Source organism: Dama dama, chromosome 10, assembly GCF_033118175.1.
Source record: "Dama dama isolate Ldn47 chromosome 10, ASM3311817v1, whole genome shotgun sequence".
Classification (NCBI taxonomy): Eukaryota; Metazoa; Chordata; class Mammalia; order Artiodactyla; family Cervidae; genus Dama; species Dama dama.
In genome coordinates, this window is record NC_083690.1 from 29,187,081 (window position 1) to 29,204,028 (window position 16,948).

The 16,948-nt window shown below is 41.2% G+C and overlaps 1 protein-coding gene across 1 annotated transcript in view; it reads left to right on the forward strand.

Annotated features, from left to right (window-relative positions):
• Nucleotides 1–16,948, forward strand: part of LOC133063690 (S-adenosyl-L-methionine-dependent tRNA 4-demethylwyosine synthase TYW1) — a 141,803-nt gene that overhangs the window by 63,468 nt on the left and 61,387 nt on the right. Inside the window, exon 13 of the mRNA XM_061153363.1 lies at nt 8,994–9,129. Coding sequence (XP_061009346.1) covers nt 8,994–9,129 — 136 coding nt within the window. The remainder of the gene's footprint in view (nt 1–8,993; nt 9,130–16,948) is intronic.

Here is a 16,948-nt window from a genome sequence, read left to right on the forward strand (position 1 = left end):
TTCTATTAATTTTTGAGAGTTTGATATTGAAACTCCAGCTAAAAATCTTAATTTTTCTACTTAAAAAAATAATTGTAATATAGTGGAACTATATGTAACTTTGTTCTATGTTTTCCAAGTCTGCTGTATATGTGTTGTCATACTTTCATAATTTAAAAAATAAAAAAGGAAGAGAAAAAAAAAGGTGTCATTGAGGCATGATAGAGCGATAAGCTTGGCAAACTGCATGGTTCTGTGAGCCCTGCATAGAAGAGGACTTAGCTGATGACTGGGAAAGTTCCGGCCAGGTTGATTGATAGGATTGTGGGGCCCTGTAACAGCAGAGGGATCACCCATACTCTGATCAAAGAAACTCTTGACTTTGTCAGCTGGTCTTCCCTTGACCTACATACAAGCGTTATATTCAGGCTAGTGGCCTTTTCAGGATACTTAACTTTTCTTTAAGAGGATCTCAGTTTCTCCTCCAGCTCCAAAGCATAGGGTTCCTTGCTGACAGTTCTCCCACAGAAGGGAGTTTTCACAGTGAGTGGTCCTTGAGGATTTATGGAAGATAGGAAAAAAACACCTTAGGCAGATGAGAAAGCTTTATGTTTTTATTTGTCAACATGGCGGCTGATAAAAGTGACCAGAATGTGACACTGAACGATAGAGCTGTTGGTGATTAATCGACAACAAAAAACCCTTCTCTTGAGAAAAAGTCCTCTTAGTTCCACAAAAGCAAGTGTTTTTATAGTAGTATTTTTGATAGGCATTAACTGAGGTACCAGAGCATGTATCAGTTATCTTTTGCTGTAGTCATTTCCCTTGGAACTGAGTCACTCAAACTCGCCACCATTCGTTTGGTTTCCAGGTCAGTGAACACTTTAGGTGGTGGGAAGCTGATGCATCTAGAGAGAGTAGAGATGCCAAGTGCCCTTTCCCCCTCATCTTTTTATCCGGCAGTTTTCTGAGTTGTAATCTTGAAAATAAACTAGTAATAGAAAGTAAACTGTTTTCCCTGAGCTCTGAGAGCTGTTCTAGCAGATTATCGAACCCGAGGAGGGGGTCATAGGGTACCCAGATCCTCAGGCAGTTGATCAGAAGCACAGGTGGCAACCTGGGACCGTGACTGGTATCAGAAGTAGGGGCAGCTTGGGACTGAGTCCTGACCCAGGAGGTCTGTGCTGACTCCAGGGATTTACTGTCAGAATAGAATTGAATACAGGACACCTAGCTGGTGTCTGCAGAGAACTACAGGACTCCTTGGTGTGGAGAGGAACCACACATCTGGTGTCAGAAGTGTTGTGAGTCAAAAACCAGATAAGAGTGTTCTGAAGTGATCTAATGTCATAAAAACAGCACTTCATACTTGGTTCTTAGCAATTTTTGCCAGATTGTCTTTCTTCCCAAAGATTTCCAAAAGAAATTTCTTTTATGCAAAATCTCAGGATTTTAAATGTTGGCTCAAAAAAAGAAAAATGTTTCTAAACATGGTGCAGGACAAATAAAACCTACTCCTTATCAATTGCCAGTTTGAGATTTCCAGTCTTAAGAACCCTCCAGGCCTTCCAACATAGCTCTGATTTTTTTTTTTTTAATTGAATTCCTGAAAAAGACGGAGTCCCAGTAGGTTCAAGACCATCTTCCTTGTACAGGGTACAAAGTACAGTCTGATTTGTGCTACAGCAGACTACAAACAGTGGCCATAAATTCTCCCTCTCCTTGTATCCATGATCCTTTGTGCTGTAGCTCTGAGTGTCCCCCCATTGACTCCAGGCTCGGCCACGTGACTTGCTTTGGCCAAGGGGAAGTGGGCGAAGGTGACAGAAGCAGAGGCTTGAATGATGTCTGTGCATCGAGGCTTGCCCTTTCTTGCTGCTCTCTGAAACCCTGCCCCCATGTGGCGAACTTCAGACTTGCTGGGGGATATGTCCCAGCTGAGGCCGTCATAAACCAGCCAGTCCAGCAGACATGCCAGCTGAGACTAGCAAAGGCAGCCAAGATGAGAGGACCTCGCAGCCCACCCACAGAATTTCAAGCCACGTCTCTTGGGTCTCCTGCATTGGCAGGCAGGTTCTTTACCACTCGGGCCAGCTGGGAAACAGGATTGATTGAAATCATTGTGATCAAAAAAGAAATCATTGTGATCGATCACTGGTGATGAACTCAGTCTCTTATCTAGCTAGTCTCCCTTTCTTAGAGGTTGTGGGTGGGGCTGAAAGCGCCAACCCTCTAATCATCGGGTTGGTTCTTTTGGCACCAGCATCTGTCCTGAAGCTATCCAGGGGCCCACCAAGAGTCACCTCATTAATATAAATTCTTGTTGGGTGGAGAGGGGCTCATTAGAGATAACAAAAACCAATTCTCTCACCCCTGTCACTCAAGAAATACCAAGATTTAGGAGCTCTGTGCCAGGAATTAGGGACAAAGACCAAGTGTCTGCTTCTTACTATCTGACAGTATCACATCAGTGATGGTTATCTGTTCAGTGAAGCCCGTACTTTTCAGTTTACCATGCTCTCCACCGCTTGGCTGTCTCTTCAGCCCTGAGGCTGAGCGTCATCTGCTACTTGTCAGAGGAATCGCACTGTTGAATCCTTTACAGCAGAGAAATTTCCGTCAGCATTTCTAACAGGCCTGAAACAACGGAAGGTAGACAGAACACCGCATACCAGAAAAATGGAAGCCTATTGCTTGGGGTAAGGCAAGAATATTCTTGAGTGTTTCACACACAGTCTGTGGTTCGGTGTCCAGAGAACCTCTTTTTCGTTTAGAAGTGGCTTGTTTGACTCGCAGCGTATCCTTGGTTCCTGCAGACATGTGAGTTTAGGACTCTTAATTCTGGAGACTGCATGGTCTATGCTGACATTCAGCCCTGCCATCAGAAAGGCCCATGGCACCTGGATAATGCTGTCCCACTAGATCACTGCATGTCGTTCCTTCTTGTAAACTGTTCTGTGCTAAAGTGTCAAAGACTTCCTTGAGACATCTTGCTCAAAGCAGACCAGTGGTAGAGTAAGGAAGGTGTTGAGGGTGATGTTCCACAACACTGAACCCAGTTTTTTTTTTCCCTTCTGTTTATTTATTTGGCTGCATGGGTCTTACTTGCGGCATGTGGGTTCACAGATTCTCTACTAGGGGTGTGCAAGCTAATTGTGGCACGCAGGCTCCAGAGCACACAGGCTCAGTAGTTGCTTTGTGTGGGCTTCATTGCCCCATAGCATGTGGGTTCTTAGTTCCCGGACCAGGAATCAAACCCATGTCCTCTTCATCTCAAGGCAGATTTTTAGCCACTGCACCACAAGGGAAGTCCCCTGAACCTAGTGGGTCCTTTCCTTTGTGGGTGTTTGAATCCTAAAACTGTCTCCCTCTTTATGAGTGTATTAGAGGGTGTAGAGTCAAGTATACAGCCCTATGTAGACTGCCCCGCTCTTAGCTTCATCTTTAGCTCACCTCTACATGATTTTCTTGTCCATTGTTTTTAAGTTTACGTTCAAAATCTTATATTTTTTCTTTTTCGAATTCAAACCTTACTCACTGCCAGCAGGCTTATTGTAAGAAGACAGAGCTCTGTTCCATTTTTAACTATGACACAATTAACATTTAACTTCCCACACCTCCTCCACCACCATGGAATTTGTCCCTGTGTGTGTTTACTTTTGAGCATCTTCATCAAAACTGTGTGTGAGCTTCATTCTCTTTCTTCTACTTCTTCCACTTGTGCTTCTGTTACTTTGCTTGCTTCGTGTTTTTGCTATTAATAAGAGAGTCACTGTATGTGTTAGAGAAACTCTGTAAATTGGACATCTCTTCACATATTACTTAGTAAATGTTTGAAGAAATGCATGAATTTTAATAAAGTTTTCTTGTGTTTATCAGCTCAAAGTGGCTATAGATAACAGTTGCAATGAAATGAAGATTGGTTATAAATACTACTTGCTCCTTTCCACAGAAGTTTTTTATTTCCTCCTAGCCTGTTTTGTTTGGTTTTTTGTTGTTCAGTCACTAAGTCACTTCCGACTCTTTGCGACCCCATGGACTGAGCATGCCAGGCTTCCCTGTCTTTCATGATCTTCTGGAGTTTGCTCAAACTCATGTCCAGTGAGTCAGTGATGCCATCCAGCCATCTCATCCTCTGTTGCCCTCTTCTCCTCCTGCCCGCAATCTTTCCCAGCATCAGAGTCTTTTCCAGTGAATTGGCTCTTCCCATCAGGTGGCCAAAGTATTGGAGCTTCAGCTTCAGCACCAGTCCTTCCAATGAAATTCACAGTTGATTTCCTTTAGGATGGACTGGTTTGATCTCCTTACAGTCCAGGAGACTCTTAAGAGTCTTCTCCAGCACCACAGTTCAAAAGCATCAATTTTTCGGTGCTCAGCTTTCTTTATGGTCCAACTCTCACATCCGTACACAACTACTGGAAAAGCCTTAGCTTTGACTGTATGGACCTTTGTTGGCAAAGTAATGTTTCTGCCTTTTAATACGCTGTCTAGGTTTGTCATAGCTTTTCTTCTGAGGTGCATCTGTTAATGTTGTGGCTTTAGTCACCGTCAGCAGTGATTCTGAAGCCCAAGAAAATAAAATCTGCCACTGTTTTGTTTGTATTAAGTTTAAAATACAGTCGTCTTTTTTGTCTATGAATTGATGGAATACTTTTCAGAACTATGCTTTTCTGGATGAGCTAAAAAGAGAGAGAGAGGCAGCACAGTGAAATGATGGAGAGCTTCGTTGGGCTCTGTCTAGAAGAGATCTGAATTTGAATCTTGACTTGCTTTTTTATTGTCTTTCTGACATGAGGAAGATAACTTCTCCGTGTCTAGTTTACTCATCTGTAAAATGATCACAGTAATCACGACCACCTTGTAGTGACATTTTTAGTGCATGATATAATACATGAAAAACACCGTTGGAAAGGTAGGCTATGTAATATCAGTGAGGTGTACTTTAAGGCAAGAACCATTACTTGAGATGAGATGGGGCATTCTTAATAATAAAATATTAAACCCACTAGGAACATAAAGCAATATGTTTGTATATATGTCAGAATCTGTGAACACTCAGTAACATAATCTCAAAATGGACAGAACCCTAAGGAGAAATAGCAAGTTTTTAACATGCTTCTCTCAGATGGATAAAACAAGCAAATCAAAATCAGTAGAAGTAGTGAAGATTTGAACAACTAAATTAACAAATTTAGCCTATATGGCAGAAATAGAGTATTGCAGCTTGAACCTTTGGAATATAAATTCCTCTTAAGAGCACAGAACTTGCTCTCAGAACAGTTAACACATGGCCATGTGCTGGGCATTACAGCGGGTTTCAAGAAAGTATTGAAATAATTTAGAGCACAGTATCTGAACACAAGGCAATTAAACTATGAATCAGTACTTAAAGATAGCTAGAATATTCTAATATGTGTTTAACTTAGTGCACTTCTCACTTGCTTATGGTCACTTTGGTTATTTTTTTATTAATAGGAGCATCAAAGTTACTACTGAATTCCCTTGATTTCTTGTTGTTCAGCTGCTAAGTCATTTTCAACTCCCTGCAACCCCATGAACTGCAGCACACCAGGCTTCCCTGTCCTTCACTATTTCCCAAAGTTTGCTTAAATTTAGGTCTGTTGAGATGGTGATGCTATCCAATCATCTCATCCTCTGTCACCCTCTTCTCCTGCCTTCAACCTTTCCTAGCATCAGGAAAGGTTCCAATGAGTCGTCTCTTCACATCAGGTGGCCAAAGTTATTTGAGCTTCAGCATCAGTCTTTCCAGTGAATATTCAGGGTTGATTTCCTTTAGGATTGACTGGTTTGATCTCCTTGATTTCTTACAAATATGAATTTTTCTCCCTTTTTTCCTTTCTGTAGAGATGAATAGGTTCATTTTAGGTAGGACCTTGATATGATTATTGAGATTATTCTGGGTAGAATGAGGCCTGATCTCTAAAGAAAGGAAGAAAGAGAGGATTTTTATTTTCAGTGACTGTGTGTTTCTATATACGATCATTCATAACTCAGGTTTAAAATTAGCAGGATGAAAGATCATCACAATAATCATATCAAGATTCACAGGATATTTTCACTGGGGATTGGGCTCCCGCTTTATATCCTTTTCATTGTATAGTTTTTAATTATTCTCAACAGCATTGTGAGATTCTGAGCCTCAGGAATTATGATAGTTTTAAGGATGTGACGGGCTTCCCTGGTGGCTCAGATGGTAAAGCGTCTGTCTGCAATGCTAGAGACCCGGGTTTGATCCCTGGGTCGGGAAGATCCCCTGGAGAAGGAAATGGCAACCCACTCCAGTATTCTTGCCTGGAAAATCCCATGGACAGAGAAGCCTGGTAGGCTACAGTCCATGGGGTCGCAAAGAGTTGGACACGACTGAGCGACTTCAGTTAGTTACTTACTTAAGGATGTGACTAAAACCATCCTATCTCTGTATAGAATGGAGGCAGACAAATGACTGAGCTTGGAGCCTCATTGCCTGTTTTTTCAGGGAACAGAGGCCAATAGCAGGCAGACGTAAGACCCCTGAGACTCAGAACATTTCTCCAAGGTCCTTTTACTGCTTTTGAGCCACTCAGGAATGCACTCCACAGCTCCTTAGGACTTTTCCGCTTCTCCATTCTTCCTCTGCTCCTTGGAAAAAAAATCTATAAAATTCCTTGATTATAGTACTTCAGACATCTAGTATTGACAAAATTCCTTATTGCTAGTGTCAATGTCCAGGCCTTTTTTTTTTGGTGAAATGATGGAGGCTTGTAAAACGACGAAGGCCTTTGGAATTTACTGTTCTCTAAAAGCAGGTATGGAGGTGTAGTGAAAAGGTCAGGCTGGTTCCCATTTTGCATCAGGTAGCTTTATGACACAAAGTCCTGAGAGTTATTAGATGATGGTAGCCTGCAGTATCCATTAAGACGATCTTTTTTAGTTTTGTAAAACACAAAGTCCAGTTAGAGTAGCTTATCTTATTAAAGAGGCCCCCAGCAAAAGGGGTGGTGAGACAAGTTGCTGCCATTATAGTTTGCAGTCGTTTTGCGTTTCCAGTAATTGATGTCCTTTGCTCAGTAGTGACACATTGAACTTTTAAGGATTCCTTTTAGATATCATATCAGCACTGGAGAGGGATTAAAGCAATGAGAGTCTGTCGTGTTTTAATCATTCTTTCCTAGCTTTGATCAAAGCTTCCCCACTTTTAACAACTTTGACTTTAGCCCCTTCTGGTTTTTCCATATGTCACTAAGCCAGATCATTACAAGCATTCGTTTGGCCTACATTCCTTTAAAAGTTCTGTCAGTTGAAGTCAACAATATCCACTGAAAAGTAGCTTTCAGTGTCTACTGATATGACTGGGTAAAAAGAAAAATAGAGTTCCTGTCCATCAAGGAAAGTTGTAAGGCCAACCCTGATAGATATAAAAAGCACATAAACCACCCCCCCCCCAAAAAAAAAAAAGCACATAAACCCCTTTGATGGTGAATTTTACGGCATGTGAATTGTGTGTCAGTTTTTAAAAGGGCATAGACTTTGAAACCAGAAAAACACATAAATAACATTCTCGAGGTAAATATAAGTTATGGAATAGTTATAGGAAATTAATAATGGGAGAATTTAGTCAGGATTATTAAGGGGCAATTTCTTTCTTTCTCGAAATTCACTGAAGAGAGTGAATTATGAGACCCATTGGCAGGGAGAACAGAGAGGCTTTGGAAAAAGTACAATCTGAGCTTTAAACATAACTGGCAGAAACGTGGTAGATGATTACTTTGTGAAATGAGCCAGTGAGTTTGAGAAAAGTGGGGAATGAGTGGTACTGACAGATGCAGATTAAGAAGGCAAAGACAGATAAAAATCTGCAACATGTGTTTTTCTTTTGGGTTGTGCTGTTTTGTGAATATGTGGCTGCCCTTCTGCTAGCTCTGTTTTGCTGATGGCCCTCAGAGTAGGTCATTGTCCACGCAAGGCTTGACTGTCAACCCACTCCTGCTCTCAGAGGCCTAGGCGAGGCCTTGGGGTGGCCCTGTGCTTCAGAGAAGATTTGTTCTTGTTCCTTAGAAAACCCCACCAGCAAATTGATGATGGGAGGTGGCCCGTCGGCACAGACCCCTGGAGAAGTCTTAGCAGCAGAGTTTTTGGAGAAGCTTTGGTCTGAGAGCCCCTTGTAATTGAGCTGAAAGTGCCGGACCTAAAGCTTGATCTTGTTTTATTTTCCACTGAAACACGTGTTTGATGAGAGGCCAGTTTTAAGTAATCAAATGTTTTCAGTTCATAAGGGATGGTGTCCAGTCATTTTAAAAAATAAACAACTGATATTTTATTTTGTTACAATGTCACACACGCTCAGTCCTGTCTTGACTGTTTATCACCCTATGGACTTAACTCACCAGGCTTTTCTGTCCATGGGATTTCCCAGACAAGAAGACTGGAGCAGGTTGCCATTTCCTTCTCCAAGGGATCTTCCCGACCCAGGCATTGAACTTGCATCTCTTGCATCTTCTGCATTGAAAGTGAAAATGAAAGTCCTCAGTTGTGTCTGCCTCTTTGCAACCCTATGGACCATACAGTCCATGGAATTCTCCAGGCCAGAATACTGGAGTGGGTAGCCTTTCCCTACTCCAAGGAATTTTCCCAACCCAGGGATCGAACCCAGGTCTCCCTCAACACATGCAGATTCTTTACCAGCTGAGCCACAAGGGAAGCCCAAGAATACTGGTGTGGGTAGCCTGTCCCGTCTCCAGAGGATTTTCCGACCAGGAATCGAGCCAGGGTCTCCTGCATTGAGGCAGATTCTTTACCAACTGAGCTATGAGGGAAGCCCACCAGCTGAGCCACCAGTGAAACAAATCATACCTTCAATTTCTGGGAGAAGTAGATGCCTCTAGACCCAGTGACATATTTAAGCACCTCATCTATTACAGATTGTAAGTTTAGCATTGTGAAGAGCCTGACTTATGTGTCATTTTCTTCTGTTGTTGTGTTTGTGTGTTTTTTTTTTTTAATTTTTAATTTCCAAGGGACCTCAAACCAGTTACCCAGCTCTACGTCAGTGTGGACGCTAGCACCAAAGACAGCCTGAAGAAAATTGACCGCCCACTCTTCAAGGATTTCTGGCAAAGATTCCTTGATAGTTTAAAAGCCTTGGCTGCAAAGGTAAGAGTTATGACATCTTTAAAAAAAAATGGAGAGGTTTTTCTTTTCTTTCTAACAAAGACTAAAATCTACAACTTTTTTGTAGACTTCCACTTTTATTATTCAGTAAATATTTATTTATTGACTTCCTCTTAAGTTTCTAGCACTGTGCCTTATATATATGTCTTTCACGTATTTAGAGAGAGGAATGCATACCCCCAAAGCTAATTAAACACAGTTAAACCGCAGTACATAGCAACCCTAGAATATGTTTAAATATGAAATTAGTTTTCCTGAATTTCTAGAACAAAATTATCTACCCAGTAAGGAACTCAGCCCCAAAGCGTCCAAGTCTGATGTCTTTTCCTGCAAACCTTTGCTCCTTCTTAAGTCTCCGTATTCTTTTAGACCTAAAGTACTGGTTCTTCTCCATTGGCCTACTGTCAGTATTTGATATTTTCTGTTAGTTCTACCTTTAAAAAAAATTAATTAAAAAAAAATTTGGGTGTGCTGGGTCTTCGTATGTGCATGGACTCTCTTAATTGCCGTGTGTGGGCTCAGTTGCCCTGGGGCATATGGGATCTTAGTTCCCCTACCTGGGATCAAACCTGTGTCTTCTTCATTGGAATGTAGATTCTTAACCACTGGACCACCAGGGAAGTCCCTCGCTCTGCCTCTTATTCTCTTGTAGCCGTTTTCCCCTTTCTTGTTTTCTTTGCTTCTGCCCAGCAGTCCCTCATGCTCTACCCAGATCTGATATTGATGACCACTGTAGGAGCTTAAAAAATGAGTTTCCTATTCCTAGTGGGATTCGAGAATCTGCATTTTAAACATCTCGGGGGACTTTTGATGTGTAGCCGAAGATGGGAGTTAGTGTCCCAGAAAACCTGCCCTGCCCTCCTTTGCCCTTCCTGCCCCATGGCTGTCTGACTGCAGTGGACATTTCCAGGCTAATCGTTCACCATATTCCCCAGGAATGCTACACATCTCTACTCACCTTGCCATTTCCGCAGGTGTGCCCAGCACTTTTTTTGAGAGCCCAGACTGTCCTTTCTTTCCAGTTCTTTGACTTGCAGAAATTCTATGCAACCTTCAGGTCTCAGCTTCCTTACTACCTCTGCTGTGAAGCCTTCTCCAGTTGCAGATAGCTGCCCCGTCTCCCTTCCTGAGTTTCATATCTGTAAATACACTTCATTTCCTCTGTTTTATCCTAGCTTCCCTCCCCTGAACTGGATTCCTTACTCATATCTGAATTTTGTCTAAATAGCACACTTTATGGTATCTGTGTGCTATGCTTAGTCATTCAGTCATGTCTGATTCTTTGTGACCCCATGGACTATAGCCTGTCAGGCTCCTCTGTCCGTGGGGATTCCCCAGGCAAGAATACTGGAGTGGGTTGCCATCCCCTCCTCCAGGGGATCTTCCCAACCCAGGGATTGAACCCAGGTCGCCTGCATTGCAGGCGGATTCTTTATTATCTGAGCCACCAGGGTATTTGACAAATGTTTGTTAAAAGAATGAATGAGACTCGCCAGAGCTCTGTAGTGATAAAAGGTACTGTATATAGTTTCTTTTCAGCTGATCACATTCCATACTCGCTCCTATCCCTCCCCACCCAATTTTATGCTTGAGAAATTAAATCAGTGCCTTTTTTGGTGATTAACACTGACATTATGTAAGACATGAAAAATAGGCATTAGTTTCTGATCCATCTTGGATTATTTATAAAACTAGCAAGTCAACATCTGGCTTGGTTGCTAAGTTCTCTTTGGCTGTGGACTTTACCGTCAGGTGTATCCTCTTCGCTTGTTGCTGAGACAGGAGATACAGCACATAAAAATCAGAATGGGTTTAAATGGAAGTAAACAGCAGGGCCTACTGTATAGTGTGAGGAACTACTCAGTATTCTGTAATGGCCTAAATGCAAAAAGAATCTGAAAAAGAGTGGAGTATTTATATGTATAACTACCTGAACTACTTTGCTGTACTAACCTGAAACTAACACAGCATTGTAAGTCAACTGTACTCCAATAAAAATGAAAAAAATATCAAACACATATGAGATTGTTATACAGGCCTGTCTGAGTCAGAGTGTGGAAGATGACAAGTAGGCATTAGCAGACTGGCTCTATAGTCTACTTTTTTCCTTTTGGCCAAAAGTTTCCACAAATGCCTTCTTTAATTATTTATTGATGTATCCTGATTTACAGTGTTGTGCTCACTTCTGCAGTGCAGCGAAGTGACTCAGTTATATATCTATATACTTAATATTCTTTTCCATTATGATTTATCCTGGGAGATTGGGTATAGTTCCCTGTGCTATACAGTAGGCCCTGTTGTTTAGCCACTCTAAATGTCATAGTTTGCATCTGCTAACCCCAAACTCCCCATCCATCCCTCTCTACCTTACCTCCTTGGCAACCACATGTCTATTCTCCATGAGTCTTGTTTCTGTTTTGTAGAAAGGTTCATTTGTGTCCTGTTTTAGATTCCACATGTCAGTGATATCATAAGGTATTTGTCTGTTGCTGACTGACTTCACTTAGTAAGACAGTTGTATCTACATTGCTGCAAATAGCACTGTTTTGTTCTTTTTAATGACTGAGTGATATTCCATGGTATATACGTTCTACATCTTCTGGAAGAACGTGAGGATGTCTTTGGCCCACTATGGAAATTTAGCAAAAATACAGAAGGCAATTCCTGCTTCAAAGCAACACAAAATGACTTCTTATCTTGAAGTTACAAGTCTTTGAATGTCCAATTCAATTGTAAGTAGTCTGGATTGACTCATTGTTAGCCATGTAGTAACTTTAAGTTCTACAGTATTTTCTAACCCATGAGCTTCTTACATTTAACATCGTATTTGTGTCCATGTAACTCTAGTTGGAAAAGTTTTCTTGGGCTGTTTAAACTAGCTGCCTGCAGTTTAGGATAATTGCTTTCTAAGCATTTTGTAGTGTTTAGTTTGTTTGTCATTCTTCCATTGTTTATATTGTCATTTAGGAAAGATCTGTGGCAGGAAGCTGCTGTCAAAATAAAAAGTTTTCTTTAACTCAAGCTATGTTATTTCCTTTTGAATATGTGATATGATTGGCATATTAGATAATTATCAAGAAAGGTCAGCTTTACTGCTGATTAATACTAGAGAATAAGACATTTATGTTGTGGCTATACTTTTTCACTAGGGCCAAATATAGGATTACTATAAGCTCATATATCATTTGAGTTTTTAAATGAAAACTTTATAATAAAAGTGATACTTCAATTAGAACACCCATAATATTATCTCCTGTTACTTGTTTGAGCATTTAATATACCTGTGCAAGGAAAAGCATTTGAAGAATTTCTTAAACTTTATAAACAAAAATCTGATTTTTCCCAAGTTTTTCAGCCAAATGTGAGCTTGTACCACCCAAAGTAGAAGGTAGCATATTTTGTTTTATTACTCTTGGCAAGTATAATGTTTACATTTCAAGATTTTTATCCTTTGTCAAAATGTTCCTTTTCAAATATGAGGGGAGAAATATATTGGTATTTGAGTATGTAGGGCTAAAAAGCAATTTCGTCAAGATAACACAGCATAAAATGTGTTAGCTTCAGTTTCTGGACATGGCAGCTACTTGTCAAAGTCTTTTTTTTTTTTTTTTAAAAGAGAAATTCATTTTGTGCAAGACAACACTGCCTACCTTTGGCAGTAGACTTTTCATCAGCAGTGTGACCAGATGTGTTTCTGCTGGTCCATTATTATGCCAAGTTGAAGATCCAGTAGGAAATGAAAGTAATTAATCTTTCCCCATGTTTGAGCAATAATATTGATATTCTTGAAACCTCATGTTTGAAAGACAGAATTAATTCCCTGCATTACACTTTCTTGGATGTCCAAAATGAACATTAGTTCTATGGATATGAGCATGCATTGAGCCGAGGTTCTTGGAGTAATGTCTTACTCTTAAGAAGGGCTTGCGTGCGTGCTTGCTTAGTGACTCAGTCATGTCCGACTCTCTGTGACCCCAATGGACTGAGCCAGGCTCCTCTACCCCTGTGGATTGTCCAGGCAAGAAAACTGGAGTGGGTTGCCATGCCCTTCTCCAGGGGATCTTCCCAACCCAGGGATCAAATCCATGTCTCCCGCATTGCCGGTGGATTTTTTACATCTGAGCTAGCAGGGAAACAGTACATTAATGAGATGGCTCTGTATCTAATATTTAAATAAATATTTAAATATTTAAATAAACCGAAGTATCCATGTGGCCTACGACTGGCAGATTTTAAAAAACAAACATTTAATATTTGTCCTTATCTGATTATAGAAATATTACATGTTGATTGTAGAAAGGTGGGGGAAGTAAAAAGAAAAGAAGTTACCCATGATTCCAGGATTTTGAGACAACTGCTACTGAGATTGTGAAGTAGTTCTGTTCATCCTTTGGGGGAGGGTGTTTTGTTTTGCATTTATGATTCAGTTTTGTATGTTGTTCTTTGTTGTTAACACTGGCTCATGAGCATTTTTCCATGCTAATAAAAATTCTCTTTGACCTTCAGGTTAAAGCCAGTATCGTTTTTCATCAGTAACAGTGTGAAATAGTAGAAAATATATATATTGGTCTCTGTCCCTAGTTCCTGGCACAGAGCTCCTAAAGCCCTTGTAGTTTTCTAAGTGATAAGAGCACTAGAAGCATCTTTTGTTCCCATAAGGCAGTTTTGGATGGGCTCCTGGATGGATCCTGCTTGAGGGCTGGTCAGCAGGGTGACTAAACCATAAATAGAAGCTTGGAATTATCAGCACTCCCCACCACACACACACACGGAGAAGGGCTAGAAGTAAAGTTAATGATTGATTGTGCCTACAAGAAGAAGCCTCTACAGAAATCCCACTCTGGGGTTTGGGAAGCTTCCAGGTTGGTGAACACAACCACATATGGGGAGGGCGATGCGACCCCATCTCCATGGGGACAGAAGTGCCTGTACTCAGGACCCTCCCAAGACCATGCATTATGCGTCTGTTCATCTGTACCATTTAATAAACTTGTGAATGTAGGTCAGTGTTGCCCTGAGTTCTCTGAGCTGCTCTAGCAGATTAGTCAAACCAGAGGAGGGGACCCTGGGAACCTCTGATTTAGAGCCCATCAACCAGGATCACAGGCGACAGCCTAGACTTGGGACTGGCCTCTGAAGTAGGTGTAATGTCAGAAGTGAGTTAATTGGTGGGACACCCAGCTCATGTTGCAGAGAATAATTTGGTGGGGGAAAATCCCTCACACATGTGACCAGAAGTGTCAGAAGTGATGTTGTGTGTATGAATGGTAATGTAAAATGGTAAAAAACCCAGGGGAGGGAAACCTGGGTTTTCCTCTCCTCACTTAGCTTCCTGCTTGTTGGCCAGTATCAAGGTCTCACCAGAGTGCATTCCAGCCTGCTTCTTGATATCGTGGGGGCCTACGTGTAGGTCAGGTTCCTGTCCCCAGCACACTTGGGAGGGAGCCTTGTGTCTCTGCTGCTCTCCAGTTGCAACAAGAACATTTTGTTACTTTCTAACATTTCTAAAGTCAGATGCAGCTAGAGATGGCATGTCATATTCAGTTGGTAGCTTTGTTATTTTCATAGAGGAGAGACATAAAATAATGGTACATAAAATAATTGTGTGTCTTACAATGTAGAAAATCTTTGTGTGTGAGTTGCTCAGTTGTATCTGATTGTTTATGGCCCCCTGGACTGTAACCTGCCTGTCTCTTCTGTCCGTGGGATTCTTCAGGCAAGAATACTGGAGTGGGTTTCCATTTCCTCCTCCAGGGGATCTTCCCGACCCAGGGATCGAACCTGGGTCTCCTGCATTGCAGGCAGATTCTTTACCATCTGAGCCACCAGTTAAATAGCATTCTTCTTCCCTCCTTCCTTTTTAGAATAAACTAACCTCTTCTCTATCATTCTGACTAATTGCCCTGCTTATTGACCTCTTTGGTTTATTTCTGCTTCCCATCATTGTTGCCAAAGTCTTCCCTTGAGCCTTAGTCCATCTGGCTGTAGTCTGGATATCTGTTTCTTATTATTATCTTTTCTTAGACTTTTATCTTGCCCTTTACGTTTATCTAACCTGTGTGTATCCTCTCTGTGGGCATAGATCTCCCAGGGTGTTGATCCCATCCAGCCTTGATTTAGTGCCATTTCGTCCTCTTCTGCTTGGCTAAGAGGGTGTTCTGGTTTTAGCCACTCTAGAAATCAGACCAGGACTGATTTGATTTCAGACCAAGAGATTTGATTTGATCTCTCCAGTTGTTGTTTTTGTTGTTGTCTAGTGGCTAAGTCATGTCCGACTCTTTTATGACTCCATGGACTGTAGCTTCCAGGCTCCTCTGTCCATGGGATTTCCCAGGCAAAACTACTAGAGTGGGTTGCCATTTCCTCCTCCAGGGGATCTTCCCCACCCAGGCGTTGAACTCGAGGCTCCTACCATGTCTCCTGGATTGCAGGCAGATTCTTTACCACTGAACATAAAAGTGAACGTGAAGGTGCCTCAGTCGTGTCCAACTCTTTGCGACCCCATGGACTGTACAGTCCATGGAATTCTCCAGGCCAGAATACTAGAGTGGGTAGCCTTTCCCTTCTCCAGGGGATCTTCCCAACCCAGGGACCGAACCCAGGTCTCTCACGTTGCAGGCAGATTCTCTACCAGCTGAGCCACAAGGGAATCCCTTTACCACTGAGCCAGTGGGGAAATCTGCAAACTGGTTGACTCTCCTCAGTCCTAGGAAATTCCCTAGTGAATAGAGAATAGATTTTCTCCAGACCTGACTTCTGCATAAGCTTATTATGGAAGGATGAGCATGTTGCATCTTAGGTTCATGTTGAGGCATCAAGTGATGTCTTGTAGCTAAGTAGATAGTTGCTTAGATGACTTGGAGACTCAGAGGAATGTTGGAGTGTGAATATGTAGGTTTCTTAGAAGTCATCTCTGTAGCAGTAGATTGCAGATGAAGGCAAGAAGGTGGATGGAATTATCTAAGAAATGTCTAAAGAGGGCCAAAGAAGGAGCCTTAGGGCAGACAAATTTTGAAGCTTTCAAGATGAGGCACGTATGTAGAGAGTGAGTCTGGTGTGGTATGTAGTGAGTTTGGTAACTGTTTTTACAATCCCATGCAAGTATGGTGTATTACATACAATTCAAAGAAATTGAGTTTTCATGAAGTTACTGAGGGACGGTTAAGGGGTAATGAAAAAGAAGCTTGGTTTACCAGTTGACCTCTTAACAACTGTGTCAAATAGTGGAATATAGTGTTTTGCATAGAAGCCATTGTGTAGTGGGTCAAGTGGAAGAATGGGAGTTGGGAAGAGTGAACAATAGATATTAATGTAGTGAATAGTAACTTTTTGAACCCAGAGCAATAATACTGTTTAATGAAGAAAATAAAGGCATTTCCTTTTATTAGGTTAAAATTAGATAAGCACATGTACTAAAAACAAATTAGAAAATAAATATCCCCATAATTAAAATAAGATGACTTGTATGCCACCAGAATTCAAAGACAAAAACACTATTACTATGATGCTGTTTTTCTTCCAGAGTTTTAATTCATGTGTATGTGTATGTCTTACTTATAAAATGCGATTGTTACATATTTTTGCAACTGTACTTTTTATTTAACATTATCTTGAAAACTCTGTCATCTTCCCTCACCATAGATTAATTTTGCCTGTTCTTGAACTTTTGTTTCTTATTTGACTATTTTTTTTAACTTCATACAAATAGAACCATTTTTAAGTTTTATTGTGTGTCTTTTTCTCTCCTCGGTATCATGTTTGAGATATCTCTATGATGTTTTGGTAACGGTTCATTCATTTT